Consider the following 19,456-nt stretch of genomic DNA (forward strand, 5'->3'; position numbering starts at 1 on the left):
CAAAGTTGGAAATCGCGGATGGTCCTTCGTCTTCCCTTCAACTAGACCTTCTTCGCTAGATGTGTTTTGCTTCTGTCACAAATGTTCCTTCATCGGGTTCACAGCTTGTTTGTTCTTTGGACTCTGCCCTTCTGGTTTCCGGTCTTCGAAAGGCTCAGCAGTTTTGGGTCTATCTCTACTTTATGGACAGGGTTTTATCTACAGCTCAACTTCGTTGTTGCGCTGAAGTTGCAGTGGGTCAGGATTGCCTTTCCTCCTTTGTCTTTCTGGGCAAAGGTTTTTATTATGCCCACTGCTCTTCGACTAATGTGGTGGAGCGACTTGTCAGTCGTGCTGGTATTCATGGGGCTGGTTTCTTTGCTTATGTGATGCCCTGGGATCCACTTTTTGATCCATCTGCCTCTCTTCCGACTCACTATCCGGTCTGGATTACCCTCAAAGCGTTGCCTCTGCCTCTTCTTCAGCATCTTCCTACTCTTGCAGCTTTTTTGGGGCGGCCTCTACATGTTTCGAGACAGGATTTTTTGCAGGCTACTCGTGATGTTTGCCTTTGTATTTTTATGGGATATGATGCAGCCCGTGCCCTCTACTCTGGATCTTGATTTGGGATTTGCTCATCCGATGCGCATCAGGTTGCATTTTGCCTCTTTTCCTACAGCATGTTATCGGTGCCGGCAGGTTGGTCATTTTGCACGTGCTTGCCCTTCGGCTTCCATGACCACTCCTCCTGCTCCTTCTTCAACAATAAAGTTTACTCTTTCTTCTCCTCCGGTTTCTGCTAAGGCTTTACTGGATAAGCCTTCTTTTACTGCTCCAAAGCATTACTGGAGGAAGGTAGAAAAATCACAAGTTAATCTTTCTCTTGCTGAAGAAGTTCAGAATCCGACTCCCGTTGAGCATCATCAGCCTCCTCCTCCTCTTAATATGGATGTGCCCCTTGCACAGGGGATCATACAGGATGCTGCACATGCTCTTTCTCAGGTTAATCCTCGAAGTGAAGCTGAAATGCCGACAGATGCAGCTCTTTCGTCGGAGGATACAGATGTTGATCTAGCTTCTTTGCCTCTGATTCCTGTGCCAGAGTCTTCTTTTGTTCGGGATGCAAAAGTGCCTTTTTTACTGGAATCTTTTCATCCCATGTTACAACAGGTTTTTGATCCTGTGATTCAGAAATTTGGAGTACCAGCCTATATCAAGAAGAATCACAAGGGCAAAAAACAGCTGGTTTTTATTGATGGTGTGGTTTCATCACTGCATCAGTTTTTACAAAGCAATAATTTGAAGCTGGAGGATGCTGCGTTTGATCCTCCTCCAGCTTAATATGTAACTTTTTACTTGGCTGCCTCATGACGTTTGCTCTAAGGCTTTACTTGTAAAAAACATTTCTTGTACTTATTGATGGGTTTTTACCTCTTTTTGAGGTTTCCCACACAGAAATATAAGATTTCACTATAATAAAAGCCACGAGGGAGACTGTAGCACATGCCAAATTTACTTGTCAGAGTTTGACTGAGCTTGCTCATCTTCGCCCTTTGTCTTCAGAGGAAAGCATGCTCTTATGTCAGGCTCAATTCTCTCTTCAATCCAATGATCACAGAAAGCTTGCTAAATGGGAAACTCGATCCAGACAACGGGCATTTTTGGATAAAGGCTGCTCTTCCAAGCAATTTTTTAAGAGTTTACACTACAAAAGACAGGGTACCAATATCTGTCGGATCCGAATGCCTGATGGCTCTTGGGTTCAGAGCTTGCTGATTTATGTGCGCAGCACTTCCCCACTCATTTTGGGCATGTGGATACTCTTTCTCCTCGGTTCATGTCTGCATTTAGCTTCTTTTGCAGCATATTCATCCAATTCTGTCTAATGCTCAGGCTTTGGAACTTGAACATCCCTTCACTAAAAGGGAATTGTCTGATGCACTGAGATCCTGTGGCAGATGGAAATCTCCAGGATGGGATGTTCTCACTGTTGAATTTTTTCTTGCATTCTAGGATCTTCTTAAATTCACCTTGCTACAAATGGTAAATACAGCATGGCAAAATCAGCCGATGCCTATGTCGTGGAAAAAGGGTCTTCTCAAGCTGATTCCAGAAAAGCACCTATGTGATTCACTTGGTGACTGGAGGCCAATCACGCTCATGCCAGTCATTTACAAGATCATTGCCAAAATGGTGGTTGATCGGATTAAAGGTTATTTGCATGATGGGTTGCATCCCTCCCAATATGGCTTTGTTCCACGTCGCCATATCACAGATAACATTGCCAATGCTTATATTGGGATTGAATATGCCAAATACAAGCAGCAAGATGTTCTACTCTTGCCGGGAGATAATGCAAAAGCCTTTGACACAGTTCAATGGGATTTGATCTCGCAAACTATGCGAGCTTTGGGGTTTGGACCAAAAATGCAGCAGATTATTCACTGGCTTTACAGAGATAGCAATGCGGCTTGCATTCTTTCTGGGGATATCTCTGATGAGTGGACTCCTCGTTGTTCGGTCCACCGAGGATGCCCTCTCAGTGCTTTATTGTATGCCATTGCTACTCATCCTATGCTGCAATATATTGATCATCTTGTGGCTATAGGATCACTTCATGGTTTGGAATTGGATGCTAATCGCAGCATGGTTGCTCAAGCTTATGCTGATGATTCTTTCTTCACTATGAGACCCGCGATGCAGGCACGCTTGAGTAGAGGGTATGCCTCATTGGCCAGGCTAGAGAGGCAGTGCTTCCGCTTACACTTTCAGGATCCACACACCAAGGGGTTGCTTTTTGACTCCTTGGCTCGCCCAGCGGGGATGTACGGCAGTCCTTGTTGGGGGCCAGACTTGTCGGATACAGAGTGGGCCCGTGTGGAGCGGCTACAGGTTCTCATGCTATCACGGATGATTCGTGGTAAGTCATCCGTTCCTCACCAGATCATTCAGGCTGAGTTTGGGTCACCCCCTTTACAGCTAGATGCTGCATTTCAGGTCATCACATATCTGTACCGAGTTAGGGAATATGGGGATTATACCTCGGGGCGTAGCGATAGCTCTATCCTCTTCTATGGCACTTGCAGCAGGAGGAGATCAGAGGTGTTGGTATGCACGTACAGAGAGATGGTTTGAGCGACTGGGGCTCCACATGGATAGACTACCTTCCTTCCAGTATAGCATGGATGCTTCGTTCTCTCCCCTCTTATCACACGAGGTCAACTAGGTTATCCGTGAGGATCTACTACAGCTACACACTTTTCGGACCTGGTTGGAACCGAGTGAGCTCCCAGTGAAGCTTAGCTTCTACAGAGATCACTTCTTACATATCACACCGGAGGGTTTCATTGACCCACCAGGATACACACAGATTCACCTACCCCACTCGATGAGGATCTCTCTTGGGCAGTTCCGGGTCTCTTCACACAGACTTTGCATCGAGAGCGGCAGAGCAGAGCGACTACCCAGGGAGCGGCGCATATGCACACTATGTGACATACAGGAGGTTGAGACAGAGGAGCATTTCATCTTCAGGTGTCCTGTGTACTATGACATCCGAGGACGCGTTTCCACTGCCTCTTCAGAGATAGTTATGGAATTTTAGCCCATTTCCTCTCCTACCCAGACCAGCGGTGTTTGGCAGATGTCATTCATGAGGCACTTAGACACCGCGAGAGGATACTCCGCGCACGGAGACAGGAGCAGACTTCTTCCTCGGTTGATCCCTCTCAGAGCTCTATCACGGAGTTCTTTCAACTAGATCACATGGACCCCAACGAGACGAGGCCTCGACATGACCGTGATCCAGAGCCCGTGACTCGACAGCTCAGACAGAGGGTCGACACACAGATCACACTTGGAGACATCCCCTCCTTGTTTAGAGTCGAAGCCCGACCGACAGGGGTCACAGTAGCCCTAGTTAGACGCAGAGCTACCACCAGGAGACGTGCCACCGCACCTCTGAGTGGCCGACAGCACTCTATTGCCGACTTCATGCCTCCATTGCCTCATCCATCCTGATATCTTGCTGTTGCTGGAGATGATGATGATATTGATGATGATGCTGAGATTGATATATAGTCGACCATCGACATGACTATGTTGTACTTAGGACTTAGTACTACCATTCTGCATTTTTTGCATTTTTTGCATTTTGCATTGGTATGGACGCTCGTTTAGTAGCTCCACTACCACAGCTCGTTGTATCAGGATTTTCACAGTCTCATAGACCCATCGGTCTTCCGAAGACTTTAATAAACTTTCTTTCTTTCTTTCTTTCTTTACCCCGAAGAATACGCCCCATGATCTTGGTGCCTTGATGTAGGCCCTCTCTGTTTATGGTTTGGCAGCTGGTCTTCATGTTAATTTTCAAAAGTCTAAGCTGCTCCCTTTGCATTCCAAAGACTGGCATAGTCTATTATGGCCCGGGGATATCATTCCACCCACTCAGTTAGTTCGTCATCTTGGTTACCCTTTGGGGTGGAAACTCACTCGCCGACAACAAGCTGATTGGGTTTTGGCTAAGCTTCAGAAAAAGCTTGAGTATTGGAAACTCGTAACCTGGCCTTTGCACGTTTGTCTTTGAATAGTGTAGTCCATCCTTGTGGCATATATTCAATTTTACTTGCCATTGATCACGTTCACTAAGGTAGATCTTACATCTTTCATGTCTGTCTTTATGGAAATCTTCTGGCGATCCAAACATGGCAGAAAAAATCTCAGGCTGCTTTCGATGCATCACATTTGTTCTCTCAAGATGCATGGTGGATTGAACATCACGGATATTCATGTGCATATTCTTGACCACAGGGGGAAAATGTTGCTGCAATTTCTGCAAGGTGATCAGCCTTGGGCTCTTATGATTAGGACTCTGGTCACTCATATCAGTATTTCTGCATTTGGTCATTGGCAACTCGATCACTAGGATTTCTTTTTTGGCTACACAAATGGCACTTTGCCTGGCTGCCATTTTGTCTCCCGCTTGCTTCTTGACTGGAAGCATGTTCTTTCTCATCTGGAATGAAATGTGCTCCCCTTTTCTCTAGCAGCCACTACATATGGATTGGGCTCTCATTATCGTCCTTTGTGGCGACAAATTACTTCTATGCTTTCGCCTTTTGTTCCGATTCCTCCTTTGGAACTCCAGGCTCGGCTAGAAGATTGGACTTTGACTTCTCCAGGGTCCTCTTCTTGTCCTTTGAGGCTATCTCAAATTACTGTACCTGCATTGTATAAAATCCTTTTGCCTCAACCTTGGGTTTCAGAGAGAGGTGATTCTCTTTGGCGAATGCATCGCCCAGCCAAGTGGTGGAGAAAAAGATTACAGCAACTTTGGGCCTATAAAGTACCGCTTCGGCAACATGTTTTCTTTTGGCGAGTTCTTTTGGGAGTGTTTCCATCTGGACAGCTATTAGCTCATCTCCACATTGCTCTTGCACTTTGCCACAAATGTTCTGCTTCTTCAGAGACTGTGCCTCACTTGTTTTGGCATTGTCCATGCTCTCGTGAGTTTTTTTATTTGCTTCAACAGCGCCTGCGAGCGAGATTCCCATATGTTCCGTTTGGGAAGTTCTTCTGGCTATTTCGGTTTCATCCACCCAGACCAGAGTTTCATCTTTTCTTCGTTTGGGTTTGCCACTGGGCACTATGGACTTTATGGACATATAGGAATTGTAAAGTCTTTGGTGATCCTACTTTCTCTTTGTTTGGCCTTTTTAGGCGTTCTCTACAGCAATCTTTCTTTGATTGCTTGCAAACCCGCTGCACAGATCATGAGGTCTTTTTGGCATATACTGAAATTTTCAGTTGATGTAATTGTGGCACCTTATTTTGAGGTTGCTACTCATATAATATAATCAATCAAAGATTTCACCCAAAAAAAAGTGTATGTGTGTGTGTGTGTGTGTGTGTGTGTGTGTGAGAGAGAGAGAGAGAGAGAAAGAAAGAAAGATATATTAACATCCACGGAAAACTTTGCGGGCCTATGAAACAGAGTGATACAACATCATAAAAAAGAAACTCATACATGCCACCAAGGACTGATGCAAAAGGGTGCGCTAGGGCCCTTTGCTGAAAACTAAGCTAAACAGAACTCCTAGCTCAGACTCATAACTCAAGCTCAAATTCTCCAACTGAGCTGAAGCTCAAGCTGGGGCTCGGTATCAAGATCCGGCGCCTGGTATCAGAGCGTCCCTCCTATGGGCCGTGAAGATGTCGTGGATCTGTATCTGTCTAGTAGTCTCACGTGGCAGCGGTGGACGCGATCGTCTCGATCTGAGAACCCGACGGGCTATATCTACTGTGATTCCACGCCTCTGGTGGTCCGCTCTGACGAGGGCAACAATGGGTCGTATCTCAATGGTGCGCAGTCTAGCAGCTATGCGCATCGTGTGTGGTCGTCGGTGGCTGATCCATGCTGTCCCCGTATTAGCTATCTACTCCTCCTCGATCCCACTATGTTCTGGGGCTGACTCAAATGTATAAAAATCCGTGACCTGCCTCTGGGTAGGGTCTTCCCCTACAACCTGTGACCCATCTGGTGTCTGCCGTGCTCGAAGCTGCCTCAGTAAGGTCTCCCTGTGTCGGCGCATCTCCATCAAGTAGAGCCCTATGCACACCTGGTCCTGGAAATGTATCAGTCGCGAGAGTGGGCCAAATCCAATCCCCTCCTGATATAGGCATTGGTAGCGTCCTCGTATCTCATAGTAGGCCGGACAGATGCACAGAAAGTGCTCCTCAGTCTCAACTGTCTCCATATCAAGAGAGAGACCAAAAAATGTGTGCGCGCACGTGCGCATGCATGCGTGCGTGCGTGTATGTGTGGATCTTCCTTCTCGTCAGGCATCCCATCAAATTTGTTGGGAGTAAAAGGAGGCAAAATAAGGGAGAAATCACCCGGCTTTCATTCACTTTCACTTACAACTAAGACAAGAACAGCATGTACAAGGGGTACATATGGAACACACAAGACTAGACACAACTACACCTACATAGTACAACATTGGGGTTGATTGATGATGTGGTAGTGCCTTGTCTCCACTAAACAAAAAAAAAGACCCATTATGTCTATGGCACTGCCATGTCAAAAATTTTGACTAATCCACTATGTCCATAAGTTGACCTAGCTAAGCTTAACTAATGTCAAATTTTAAGAACAACCACTCCTCGGTCCAATATGACACTAGATAGTACATTAAAACTAAGCATTAATTCTAACACTCTCTCTTAATACTCAATTAAACCAGATAGTACCTGTTTCTTGGCCAAAAACAGACGTTTCTAGCAACTATGCTTGAGGGGCTGCATGGATGTACCCTTATAGGCGCCCCATGTGAGGGCTGGAGAGCAGAGGGTTGGCCGACTTGCAGGTCGGCCACCTTGCCTAGAGATAGCCCCTATTATGGGGGGGTGTGCCATCTTTATAGGGCCATATGCAGCCCTAGCAGTGGGTCGGCCCACAGTTGCTGGTCGGCCCTACAGTTGGGCTGAGTCGGCCCCCCCTAGGCATAGAGGGGCGCGCCCTTTTATAGGGCTGTGTGCCCAGCCCTAGGTGCTGCAGTTGGCCCACCTACCAGCAGGGGTCGGCCCTAGTCTAGCAGCCGACTAGGGAGGGGCTGGGGGCTATTTATAGGCCCCCCCTCAGCCCTCATTTCATCATCTCTTGCAGGGCCTGGCAGAGGAGTAGAGCCAGCCCAGTTGTGCACTTGAGGAGCAGGGTAGTGGAGCAGTTCTTCCACTCCCTTGTGCTCCCTTCCAATTGGTTGTTGAGCTGTTTATTCTGAGCTCTCGAGCAGCCCATTGGTTCCAAGGTTTTTCCCCAGTTGTAGCGGGCTTTTCTCCAGAGATCACTTGCAGTTCTCCTATGCCTCTCTCTCCTTTCTTTCCTTCTCATTGTGGTGTGTGTGTGAGGCGTTCTCTTTCTCTCTCTCCCGTTCATTTCTGCTGCACTTCTCATATGGTATCAGAGCCACGGTTGGCTTGAGACCCGAGGAGCGGAGGGAGTGTTGAGCCAACACACAGAGAGGAGGATTAGGGTGCTGTTTGGAGGTGTCTTTGAGGAGGAGCGAGTGCGAGGAGTGGACTGTTCGGGTGACCAGCAAAGGTGTGACTTTGAAGGGTGTTTTCAGACCAGCGAGGAGGTGTTTCCAAGGGACGGAAAGCGAGGTGTGAAGGTACATTGGGCTGTCAGCCCCTTCATCCTCTTCTTCCACCTTCTCCTTTCTTCAACCCTCAATTCCCTTCTATCCCATCCATCTTCTCTTTCAATTCATCATCCTCTTCACTCCAACATGGCAACTTTGTCCGAGATGGCAGACAACAAGACTAGAATTCCAGTGTTGCCGACGTTCCCGGTTGACCGGCAATTGGATGGCCTCAATTACGGCGTCTGGCGGGTGATGATGGAGTCTGTGTTACAATCATACAACCTGGCAGATTTCATCTTGATAGGTGTTGTCCGACCAGATCCCCTCGCGAAGGACCTTGGCATCCTAGAGCAGAAGGAGGCCAAGACCCTGTCTCAACTCTGAGACTGTGTTAATGCCAGGGTAAGATCATTTATATTTCTTAACTGTACTCCTTAGGTGATTAATCACATGAAGCAGATGGCAGTGGCCAAAAGTATACTGGCATCCATGTATAACCAAACCTCTCCCATGAAGAGGGTCTCACAGAAGGTCCAAATGAGATTGTTAGATCCCAAGAAGTCTTCTTCGATGCGGGACCACATCGGGAGCTTCATCAGGAGATCCTCCAGGTGGGGAGGCAGATTTCATCAGGACATGACCATAACTCTCATGTCCCAGTTATCCTCTCAGTACGGAGCCTTCTATTCATCCTTGATAACCAATGGTAGGGTGAATGAGTTGACCTGGGAGGAATTGGTCCCCATGGTGCTTGACCAGGAGGAGCGCTTCGTTGATTGTACCTATGACAGTCAACCTGTGGCTTTGACATCTGATCAAAAAGGCAGAAAGCAGTTGGCAACTAAGGAACGAAAAGCTCTCAAGGCATCTTGTACGTGTAACCAATGTGGCCAAAAAGGTCATTATTGGCGTCAATGTCCCCAATAGAACGTAGAGGGGTCCAATAACCAGGTAGCCAATAGTGTGACTGCTGCGACCACTTTTACTCCACCCTTTTAGTAGCTCATGGCAGGCGCTGCCAGCAGGCTTTCTGGATCCAGAGGGAGGATTGCTTGCTTGTTTGTAGCAGGTCTCTCCTCAACGAGCATCTAAATCTAAATCTAGCTGATAGGGCAATGCACCATTTAAGATAGAAAGAATTATCACAATAAAAATAACTATTAAATCAGATCTACTTAGCCTTTATTGGGGAATTGCCTTTTCAATAAGGAATTCCACATGTATCTGATCCTTTGATCATTTTGTAGATCCTTGTGATCCTTGGGTTTCCGGTTCCTTAAAATCAAGGTTGATAATGCTGTCCGGTGTCAAATCTTGAAGTGCTGGAATAACCCTCAACACAAACAATCCCAAATATGAGTTGTTCACCCCAGGTTGCAATTCAGAATTGGGCGCTTTTTCTCAACGATTCAGTGCTTTTTAGATCAATTTAAGTTTCAGAACAATCCTGCTAAGATTGTGATTTGAGCTGCATACTCACAATCTGGAAATTTTGAGCTGTTTGCATTTGATCTGAAGCAGCCCAAGTAGTGTCATCAAATCCTTGCTATTAGTTAGGAAAAAGAGCCTAAATCAGGAGATCAATTCCCTATTCAAAGTCGATTTGCAAGCTGCTATTGGGTCAAAAATTCAAACCTGAAACCAATACTTGCTTACTAGAATGCATCGAATAGCTTGCTGTTTTGGGACGCAGAATTCTCCATGCCAAGTTTCGCCAATTTTTCTGGGATTGCTTGCAGTTTAAAATTCGCTTGCTTTCACAGCTGAAATCACGAACTGAGACAAGCTGATTGGACTGAACAAGCTGTGCCTAAAAATTGCGATCAAATTAAGGACTCCTTATTTGGATTATTTGCACTGAAACTTCTCTTTTTGTAGCTCGTTGAAGCTGTCTTCTCCAATTTGCTGCAGCTTTCTACATTTCCTTTAAAAATTTGCAACCATTGGATGCCAAACGTAGCAACAAGACACAATTTGCAGCAAAGAATCTGAATTCACAGCACTCCAAGTCAAATCGTAGCACTCTGAATCAATGGCAGCAATTTGGAACAGATTCACTGAAGATAATCCCCAGGAAAGAATTCGAATTTCAGGATTACTGAGGATAACAGCATCTAATAGCTTCATCTAATGGGAAGCAGCAGCAAATTTCCTTTGGGAATCAAAACGACTTGAGAGAGGGAGAGAAAGAACAGAGAACACACACACTGCCGGCCAGAAATAAGGGCTGCCCCCCTCCCCCTCCCCCAAAGATCTTTATTGCAATAGAAATCTTTGCACAACTGGTTCATTGAGGAGAGCATGAAGCTGATACAACCTGGATTCTTCATACAACGAGGAGCCTAGAAGCCCAGTTGCTATGGCGTGGCAACCTTCGTGGAGGCGCATCTTGCTAGTCAGCCTGGGAGGACCTGCGTGGCCATGTGTTTGCTGCGGCCCCAGCCCTATATAGGCTGAGGTGGACCAACCTGCTGGTCGGCCACCTAGGCCTGCTGGTCGGGGCATAGGGAGGGGGAGCACTCCCCTTATGTAGGGCTGGGTGCAGCCCTTATGGAGGGCCTGGGGCAGGCAGCCATAGAGGCCTGCTAGTCGGCCTGGAGGGCACGGGGTATAGCCATCTTTGTATGGCCCTTGAGCAGCCCCTTATCGGCAGACCAGGTCAACCCACCTAAGGGGAGGAGTCGGCCCCTAGAGCAGGGGGTCGGTCAGTCTGCTGCAGCTGACTTGGGGAGGGGATGGGGCCATATATAGGCTCCCCTCCTTGCATCTCATTTCATCTCGGGTTGTGCATCTCTGTGGAGCAGTTCAGCCATCTATAGCAGAGGTTTTCCTCACCGTTTTGGGGGTTTTTCCTTCTCTCTTCTTTCTTGTTTGGTGTGTGTGAGGTTGGCTCTCTCTCTCTCTCTCTCCACTTCTGTTCACTTCCGTTGCACTTCTCACATGGTATCAGAGCCAAGGTTGGCTAGAGACCCGAGGTTTGGAGGAAGTCTTGAGCCAACACACAAAGAGGACGTTTAGGGCTGTTTTTCGGAGGTGTTCATGAGGAGGATTGTGTGAGGCGTAGACAGTTTGGGAGTCAAGGAAGGTACGCAGACTTTGAAGGGTGTTTTCAGGTTCGAAGGGAGGTTTTCTTGGGCAGGACAACGAGGTGTGAAGGTCTTGCAGGCTCCTAGCCTCTTCATCACCATATCCAGCCCTCTTCTCCCCTTCTTTCCATCCATCCCCTTCAGTCCTTCTATCCCATCCACCCTCCCTCCTCCGTTTCATTCCCTCTTCATCGACCGTCAATTGGATGGACTCAATTACGGAGTTTGGCGGGTCATGATGGAGTCTGTGTTATAGTCGTATGATCTAGCAGATTTCACATTGGTGGGAGTTGACACGCCTGATCCCCTTGCGGTCAATCAAGGGATCCTACAGTAGGAGTCTGAGACCTTGTATGAGCCGTGGGACCGTGTCAATGCAAGGGTAAGGTCATTTATCTTTCTAAACTGTACTCCTCAAGTGATTAATCACATGAAGCACATGACGGTGGCCAACAGGATCTAGGAGCATTTGGCGTCCCTGTATAATAAAACCTCTCCCATGAAGAGGGTTTCCCTGAAGTTCAGATGAGATTCTTGGATCCCAAGAAGTCTTCATTGATGCGGGAGCACGTCAAGAACTTACAATAACTTTAGCAGGAGATTCTCCAAGCGGGAAAGCAGATATCTTCCGAGGACATGGCGATAACTCTACTGTCCCAACTATTGTCTCAGTATGGTGCCTTCTATTCATCCTTAATAACCAATGGAAGGATGGATGCGTTGACCTGGGAGGACCTGGTCCCGATAGTGCTTGACCAGGAGGAGAGATTTGTAGATCATACCTATGAGAATCAGTCTGAGGCTTTGGTAGCTGAGCAAAAAGGTCAAAAGCAGTTGACAACTGAGGAGCGGGAAGCACTCAAGGCATCACATACATATAACCAATGTGGCCAAAAAAATCATTATTGACAGCAATGTCCTCAAAGAAACAATGAGGGGACCAATAACTAGCAGGATGGTGTTACCGCCGCTACTATGTTTACTCCAACCTTCTAGTAGCACGCGGCAAGATGAGCTACCAAGAGGCTTTTTGGATCCCGACGGAGGATTGCTTGCTTGTTTGTGGCAGCGGTACTTGCCAAACAAGTGCAATGGTGATGGAATCTCTACTCAAGGTAAGCTTTCAAGCAAGACATCGAGCAATGAGGAGTTGTTCCCGCTGACTCAATGGCAATATGTTACCAATATGTGTTTTGTTTGGACGTTATGACCAAGCAGCCTATCTTGGCCATACTCGAAGGGGATAGCAAGCCCTTGCCTCAGCCTTTAGTGGCTTGTATGAGTTACTTTTCTTATTCTACCTTGTCTCATAAGCTTATTAGCGTTAACATTTCTTTCTTTCTTTCTTCCGTTCTCTTATCAAATCCAATAAGGTTCCATTGCATGGATCAGCTTTTCATGTTGTATTGTATTGAAAGTAGTAATAGTCTACATGCTTGTTAACATATCTTTCTTCTCTCATAGGCCCATGAGGCCTCCCGAAGACGTTAATATATCTTTCTTTCTTTCTCTTATCAATTCAGTAAGCTTTCGAGGCCCCACACGTTAACATATCTTTCTTCTCTCATAGGCCCATGAGGCCTCCCGAAGACGTTAATATATCTTTCTTTCTTTCTCTTATCAATTCAGTAAGCTTTCGAGGCCGCACACGTTAACATATCTCCATTGGATGAATCTTGTTTCCATGTCACATATGCTCGTTAAACCTGAAGTGCGCAATAACAGTTGTCATCCCAAGCAAGAAAGCAGGTAATCAGCAAGCTTTAATTTTCTTTAACGTTCTTCCTTTTTTAGTCAGCTAATTTTTTGTAGCAATGTTGGTACGAAAATTTGCAAAAAAGAAAAAATAAGCTTGAGCTTGTACAGACCAAAACAATTCACGAGGAAGGTATCATAGCCTTAAGAAGGAGCATCTTGGAGCGAAGGAAAAAGTACCCGAGTCTTCGTTTACATCCAATGGTATCTTGTCGGATCCTTTATAAACTGTGTCCAGACACAAAGCAAATCGTTAATTTATGTCTCTAGTCTGGCACAAGAGGATTCAAAGGAAGACAACGCCACATTTAGGGATCCTCACACTTATCGATATCATCATCCAGCTCATCTAAAGGGGCATCGACATCAATCAGTTTTCCCTTTCGCTTATGAGTAGTCTGCCCGCTCTGCTCACGCCTTGTTTTCCCTCGCCCACGTTGACCCATCTTTATATTGCTCTCTGCAAAAGATATTGCATTAGCTGCCAAACAATACTGATACGTCGCTGCACAAAGTTTCTGAATACAAGTCACCTCGGTCTGCAAAAGATCTTGCCTTAGCTACCAAAAAAATGCCGATGCTGCACACAAGTCTCTGAATACAAGTCGCACAGCGTACCCTTGCGTTTGTGACCGAAACCTTCAGAATCCGAGGTCACTACTTGCTTGTGTTGCTGAAAAACTATACATGTAACACACTTTTAGTGTGTCCTGCATTGTTGATCTCATTATCAATGCTCTCCTGGAGTTTTGTGATTATTCTTAGTTTTTTAGGAATTTTTATTATGAATTTTTAAAATTCTTAACCTCTACTTATTGGCTAGTGCTTTAGGATTGAGTTAGTGGGAGTTTTGTGATTATTCTCAGTTTTTAGGAATTTTTATTATGAATTTCTAAAATTCTTAACCTCTACTTATTGGCTTCTCAGCTTTTAGCTTGTGCGCGCTTTTTACTCCCCTCCAACATGGCTATAAATCAATTTGGGACCTCCATGCTTGAGCTTTGCTTAGAACGATTGCCTTGGCTTCCTCCAGCTACAAGTCTTCAAGTCACTTCAAGCTTTCCAGGCTTTTAGATACATATTTGTTTCGGGAATCTAGTACTTCAACTTTAATGTATTAGGTACATATATGGGTCTACTTTAATGTTAAAAACCAACTTTTTGTGAGTAGCCTAATGAACACCAAACCAAGACCAATATTTTGTTTTCCTGGGTACAAAAGTGCCATGCCAAAAATTCCATAGCGAACAAAATTTTAAAAAAGTGTATTAATTAGTCTCCTCTCCGAGTATAAAATTTAACCTACCTTAAAATGGAACTATTAGTCTCCTCTTCCACTAAAAAAATTTAACCTTCCTTAAAATGGTTCCACTTTAATTTAAAAAATATAACTTTCTGTGAGTAGCGCTAATGAACACCAAACCAAGACCAACATTTTTTAATTTTCAGATACAAAAATGCCATGCCAAAAGTTCCATAACGAATAGCATTTTGGAAAACTCTATTAATTAGTCTCCTCTCCAATCATGAAAAATTAACCTGCCTTAAAATGGAACGAATTAATTAAGTGATTTACCTAAGTTTTAAAAATTAAACTATAACCCAAAATGAACTTGCTCATCTTTGGCTCCTCCCTGCTCCTCTACCTTTCATCTCTCTACTTTGATGTGAAATCCATAACTTTCTATCAGTAGCCCTGACAAACCAAACAAAGATCAACATTTTTTTATTTTCAAGTACAAAAATGCCGTGCCAAAATTTGTGTAACAAATAGGATTTTGAAAAACTCTATTAATTAGTCTCCTCTCCCATCAATAAAAACTAACCTACCTTAAAATGGAACTAATTAATTGAAAAAATATATTAACTAGTCTCCTCTATTAAATATCATTTTGGAAAATTCTATTAATTAGTCTCCTCTCCCATCATGAAAAACTAGCCTACCTTAAAATGAAACTAATTAAGCGATTAATCTAAGTTTTATAAATTAAGCTATAACCCAAAATTTACATGCTCATCCTCGCCTCCTCCTTGCTCCTTACTCGTTGCCTCCCTATTCCACCTCCCGCACTGCCCCTTGCATGCCTCTCCTCTCTACCTTCCTTCCCTCCCTCTGCCTCCCATCGCTAGTTAAGATATTAGCTTAACAAATATTGGGAATGCAAAAATGTCCATTCCCTAAACTGGTTGCGAGTAGGTAGAGTATTCTTTTGTACCTTCTTAGCAAAATTAAACATCTCTTATGTTCTGATGAACCGATCAACCTAGAGAGTGAACTTTCAAGCCATTGTCATGTGACATTGTGCATCGATGAGGTCGTAGTCGCCATTCTCCTACATGAGAGCATCCTTCTTTCAAACCCATGTTGCTTGAACTATCTTTCTAGCTATGATAACCTTTATGGCGGGCTCTTATATTTGATTAAATCTTAAACAAAAATGGGAAACTGTGACTTGGACATCACCTTCTTCTATTTTATTTCATTCCTAGTACCACCTTGAACTCTCACACCAATCTTAATATTGATAAACCTATGTAAGAGTGAAAGTCTTAATAAACATGTATAGCATAAAGGACTAGCATGTGAAAACCATCTCTGAACGAGAGATTAGACTGGTAAGAAGATAATGGTGAGTGAGGATGAATTTATTGCATACCAAAAAAAGGGGTTCCCATTTGGATCCTCCTCTGCATTTTGCTTCAAAAGTGAGTTTGTCTGCAAAGAGAATTCAAGAAAAGATGAAAAATGAAATAAGGAGAGAGCATAGGGAAGAAATGTAAGGACGAGGTAGGAGAACGTAGGCAAGAAATGTAACTAGTAACCGCATAGAAGACGACAAGGGGGAGAGAATGTAGGGAAGAAGTGTGAGGAGGAGGCGATAGAGCTAGAAGGAGCTAGAAGAAAAGCTACAGTAGCCAAGATTATTTGGACATGCATATTAATTTCTAGCATTAAACTTACGGCAATTGAATGTTAATGATTTACATTCTTATAGCTTAAGTTAATCAAGTAGCTGACTTGAAGCCGGAAACACTAGCAAGGGCACACATTCACTTTCACATTTTCCCCCCCCCAAAAAAAACTTACCTTAGTCAAACAATCGACTTGAAGTAAACACTAGTGCTAGGGGCACACATTCACTTCTGCTTTTTCAAAAATGGAATGTAAACATTTTAAGGTAATCCAATACATTTATTTTTGCCAAATACGGTTGTAAACAACATTTTTTGTATGCTATAAAGCTCAAAGTAGACTTTGAAAGGCTCTAAAACTCCCAATGAAAGGAAATCGGCCCTACACATTAGTTGCTTCACCAAAGTCAAAAGGGCATGGAAATGAAATGTGCCACAAATTTAGGATATGAATACCTTCTAAGAGAGGCTTTAAGGCCTACACCAACTTTAGCACTTGATGAGTTTTTCGCAAAAGACATAAAAAATGTGCTCTCTCCTAAATCATATAAGAACACGACCCAAGGCCAAAAGTCCCAAATGGGTTGACTAAAGTTAGTCCTTCTTCTTTATTTCCACCTTGTTTATTCATTACAATCATATTTGCAATGTAGTAATTGATGAAACATATGAAGACTATGTATACCTCAATACCTTTGGTCTCATTTTAAGATCCATGGCCTTAGCAATACAAAATGGTATACCATAAGGATCATTTAGATACTACCATTGCCATCATGGTGCAATCTTCTCCCTTCTTCTTTTTTTAAAATCTCCTCAGTCCAATGTACTTCCCTTTCTCCCCATAAACCCTTGTGTATTGCAACTAGCTTGATGCTTATGTATTTGTAGTAGGGTGATGAACCTCCATTTATTTTTTAATGAGTAGAGTGATGAACATCCATTTCTTTTCTAATGATTGCTTCCAATGCAACTAGCTTAATGCTTAGGAATTTGTAGTAGGGTGATGAACCTCCTCCATTGCTTTTTTAATAATAACTTTCAATGCTATTTTCATGTTTCTCTAACTTTCTATTCCAATTCTTCTCCATTCTTGTTTTTTTAATCTCCTTGTTGCAATGTACATCCCATTCTCTCCATAAACCTTTATGTATTGTGATTGCAAGTAGCTTGAATATTATAAGGCATTTGCATTACGGTGATGGCAATAACCTCCATGCGACTTTCATGGTTATCTCCCTTGATTGCAATGCCAACCTTCTGAATGTGTTTGGATGTAAGCTTGCTATTTTACTCTAGGAACAATGGACCTTGATTACCAAAAAACCCAATCACATTAGAGTTATGAACCTTAATTGCTTCTTTGACAATAACTTCCATGCTATGTTCACGTTAAATTGCAACCCCAACCTTGTAAATTTGTATGAACTTGAGCTTGCTAGTTTATTATAGGAACAATAGACCTTGATTGCCCCCACATAAATGGGTCTACTTTATTGTAAAATCCATAACTTTCTGTCTGTAGCCATGAAGAACACCAAACCAAGACCAACGTTTTTTAATTTTTAGGTGCAAAAATGCCATGCCAAATTTTTTGTAACAAATAGCATTTTGGAAAAACTCTATGAACCAATCTCCTCTCTCATCATGAAACCTAGGTTAAAAGTGAACAAAGTGATTAAAATAAATCTATAAATCTACTTCACCTCCTTCCTACTCCTCGATCATTGCCTCCCTCTTTCGCTTCACTCGCTATCCCTTGCGTCTCTCTCCTCTCTCTCTTCCATCTCTCCCTCCCTCCCTATACCTCCTATTACTAGTTAAGATATCAAACTTAGCAAATATTGGGAATGTAGAAATGTCCATTACTCGAACTCGCTACAAGTAAGTTGGGTATTCTTTTATACCTTTTTGGTAAAATAGATACATGAAATGTTTTTGCTTTATATAGAAGAATATTATTAGAAATAGATGTTTGTATTTCAAATTGTATTACAAAGAGGATTCATAGATTGTTTCTCTTCTTCTTCAACTCTAATACACCAATAATAGGGTCTTTGAATTCTTAACTAAGTCCTTAGAAAGACCGCTATGCTATTTGGAATCTCGCATTCAACTCGTAAGTTCTTATAATCTCATGTACAACACATTGGAATGGATTACATAGGTTGCCTTGGGTCAATACTATGAATTCTCCATGCCTTCTTGTTCCAAATGGATGGATTCTCCATTCCTGCTTGCTACTGCACACATGAAGAAACATCATTTTAGAAATTTAAATTTAAAGAGATGTAATGCATCATGTGAATTCTTCTTCTTCAATCAACTTTTGAGCTTCAAGACTTACATTAGTAGCATCACAAGCTCCAAGCATCTCCTTTGCATCACAATTCCCTTCAAGTCCTGATGTTGGGGCCAAAGGCCCCAATGGGGTTCTCAATTCACAAGAGACTCTCAAAATAGCAAGAACCAGAAGACACAAAATAAGAATGAAGAAGAATGGTAACTAACTCATACATTGCTCTTTCATTGCATGCATATATAGAGAGGTCTATGCCCCTTCATTGCCCACACATGTGCCTCTTGGTATCCCTATGTGCAGGCCCTAACACATGGCACTCACGGTGGACTGTGCGAACCACACATGCATAAATATCCCCTGAGTGGAAGTCAGATGCCAAAGAAAGAGTGCAAAGGAGAACAATCCTTTTGGGCACAAGCCAAGGCAGAGAACCGTGTGAGTGCATAATTGAAATACAACAATAGGCATAGAATGCCACATTCTTGAAAAAACTCCAGCAATGTTGATATAGATCTTGCCTTTTCAATTGCAAAATAATTGCACCAATAACTGATTACCCTAGAGTGCAAACTTTCAAGCCATTGTCATGTGCAATTGTGCATCAGTTGTAAGGCAATTTTGCCTTCTACCTGGACTCAGTGAGATCATAGTCACCATTCTCATACATGAGAACATCCTCTTTCCAGACCCACGTTGTTTCAACTTGTCTTTCCAACCAGGTCACCCGTTATGATAGCTCCTTATGTTTGATTAGGCCTTAAAAGAAAATGGGAAACCGCCTCAAAAAGCCATCTTCCTTTCATTTTCTCAGTAGTATGGCTCTAGTGGCCCCGTTTGCCCTCAGAATTCACATTCTTCTTTTGTATTTTGTTTCTAGTAACACCTTTATTTTTGACACTACTATCAATATTGGCAAAACCTACATAAGGGTGAAAGTATGAACAAAGAAACACATGCAACATAAAGGACTGCACGTGAGGACAATGCCTGAATGCAAGATTAGACTGGTGAGAAAACAATGGGGATTGAGGATGAACAACACGAGGGGTTCCCATTTGGATCTTCTTATGCATTGCGCTTCAAAAGTGAGTCTATCCGGCAAAGGGTATTCAAGAGAAGATGAAGAATGAAATGAGGATAGAGTGTAGGGAAGAAATGTAAGGAGGAGGTAGGAGCGAGCATAAGCAAGAAATGGAGGGAGAAGGAGCCAGAAGAAAAGCTATTGTAGCTAAGTTTTTATGGGCAGGCGGATTAATTTCTAGGAGTGAACTTACATT

General features: G+C 43.6%; 1 protein-coding gene across 4 annotated transcripts in view; it reads right to left on the reverse strand.

The window, feature by feature from the left end:
• EMB2777 (Sas10/U3 ribonucleoprotein (Utp) family protein) overlaps window positions 1-13,698 on the reverse strand; it is a 68,742-nt gene extending 55,044 nt beyond the window's left edge. The window contains exons 1-3 of one of the 4 annotated variants that reach the window (XM_087382025.1): window positions 13,583-13,698; window positions 13,287-13,503; window positions 13,145-13,192 (exon numbers count right to left, since the gene is read on the reverse strand). In XM_087382025.1, coding sequence (XP_087238151.1) covers window positions 13,145-13,192; window positions 13,287-13,410 — 172 coding nt within the window. In that variant the 5' untranslated portion in view covers window positions 13,411-13,503; window positions 13,583-13,698. The other 3 variants (XM_087382026.1, XM_087382028.1, XM_087382027.1) reach the window with 3 other exon arrangements.
• Window positions 13,699-19,456: the final 5,758 nt, after the last annotated feature.

This window comes from Dipteris shenzhenensis, chromosome 11, assembly GCF_047967505.1.
Source record: "Dipteris shenzhenensis isolate YYH24624 ecotype China chromosome 11, Dip_SZ_1.0, whole genome shotgun sequence".
Classification (NCBI taxonomy): domain Eukaryota; kingdom Viridiplantae; phylum Streptophyta; class Polypodiopsida; order Gleicheniales; family Dipteridaceae; genus Dipteris; species Dipteris shenzhenensis.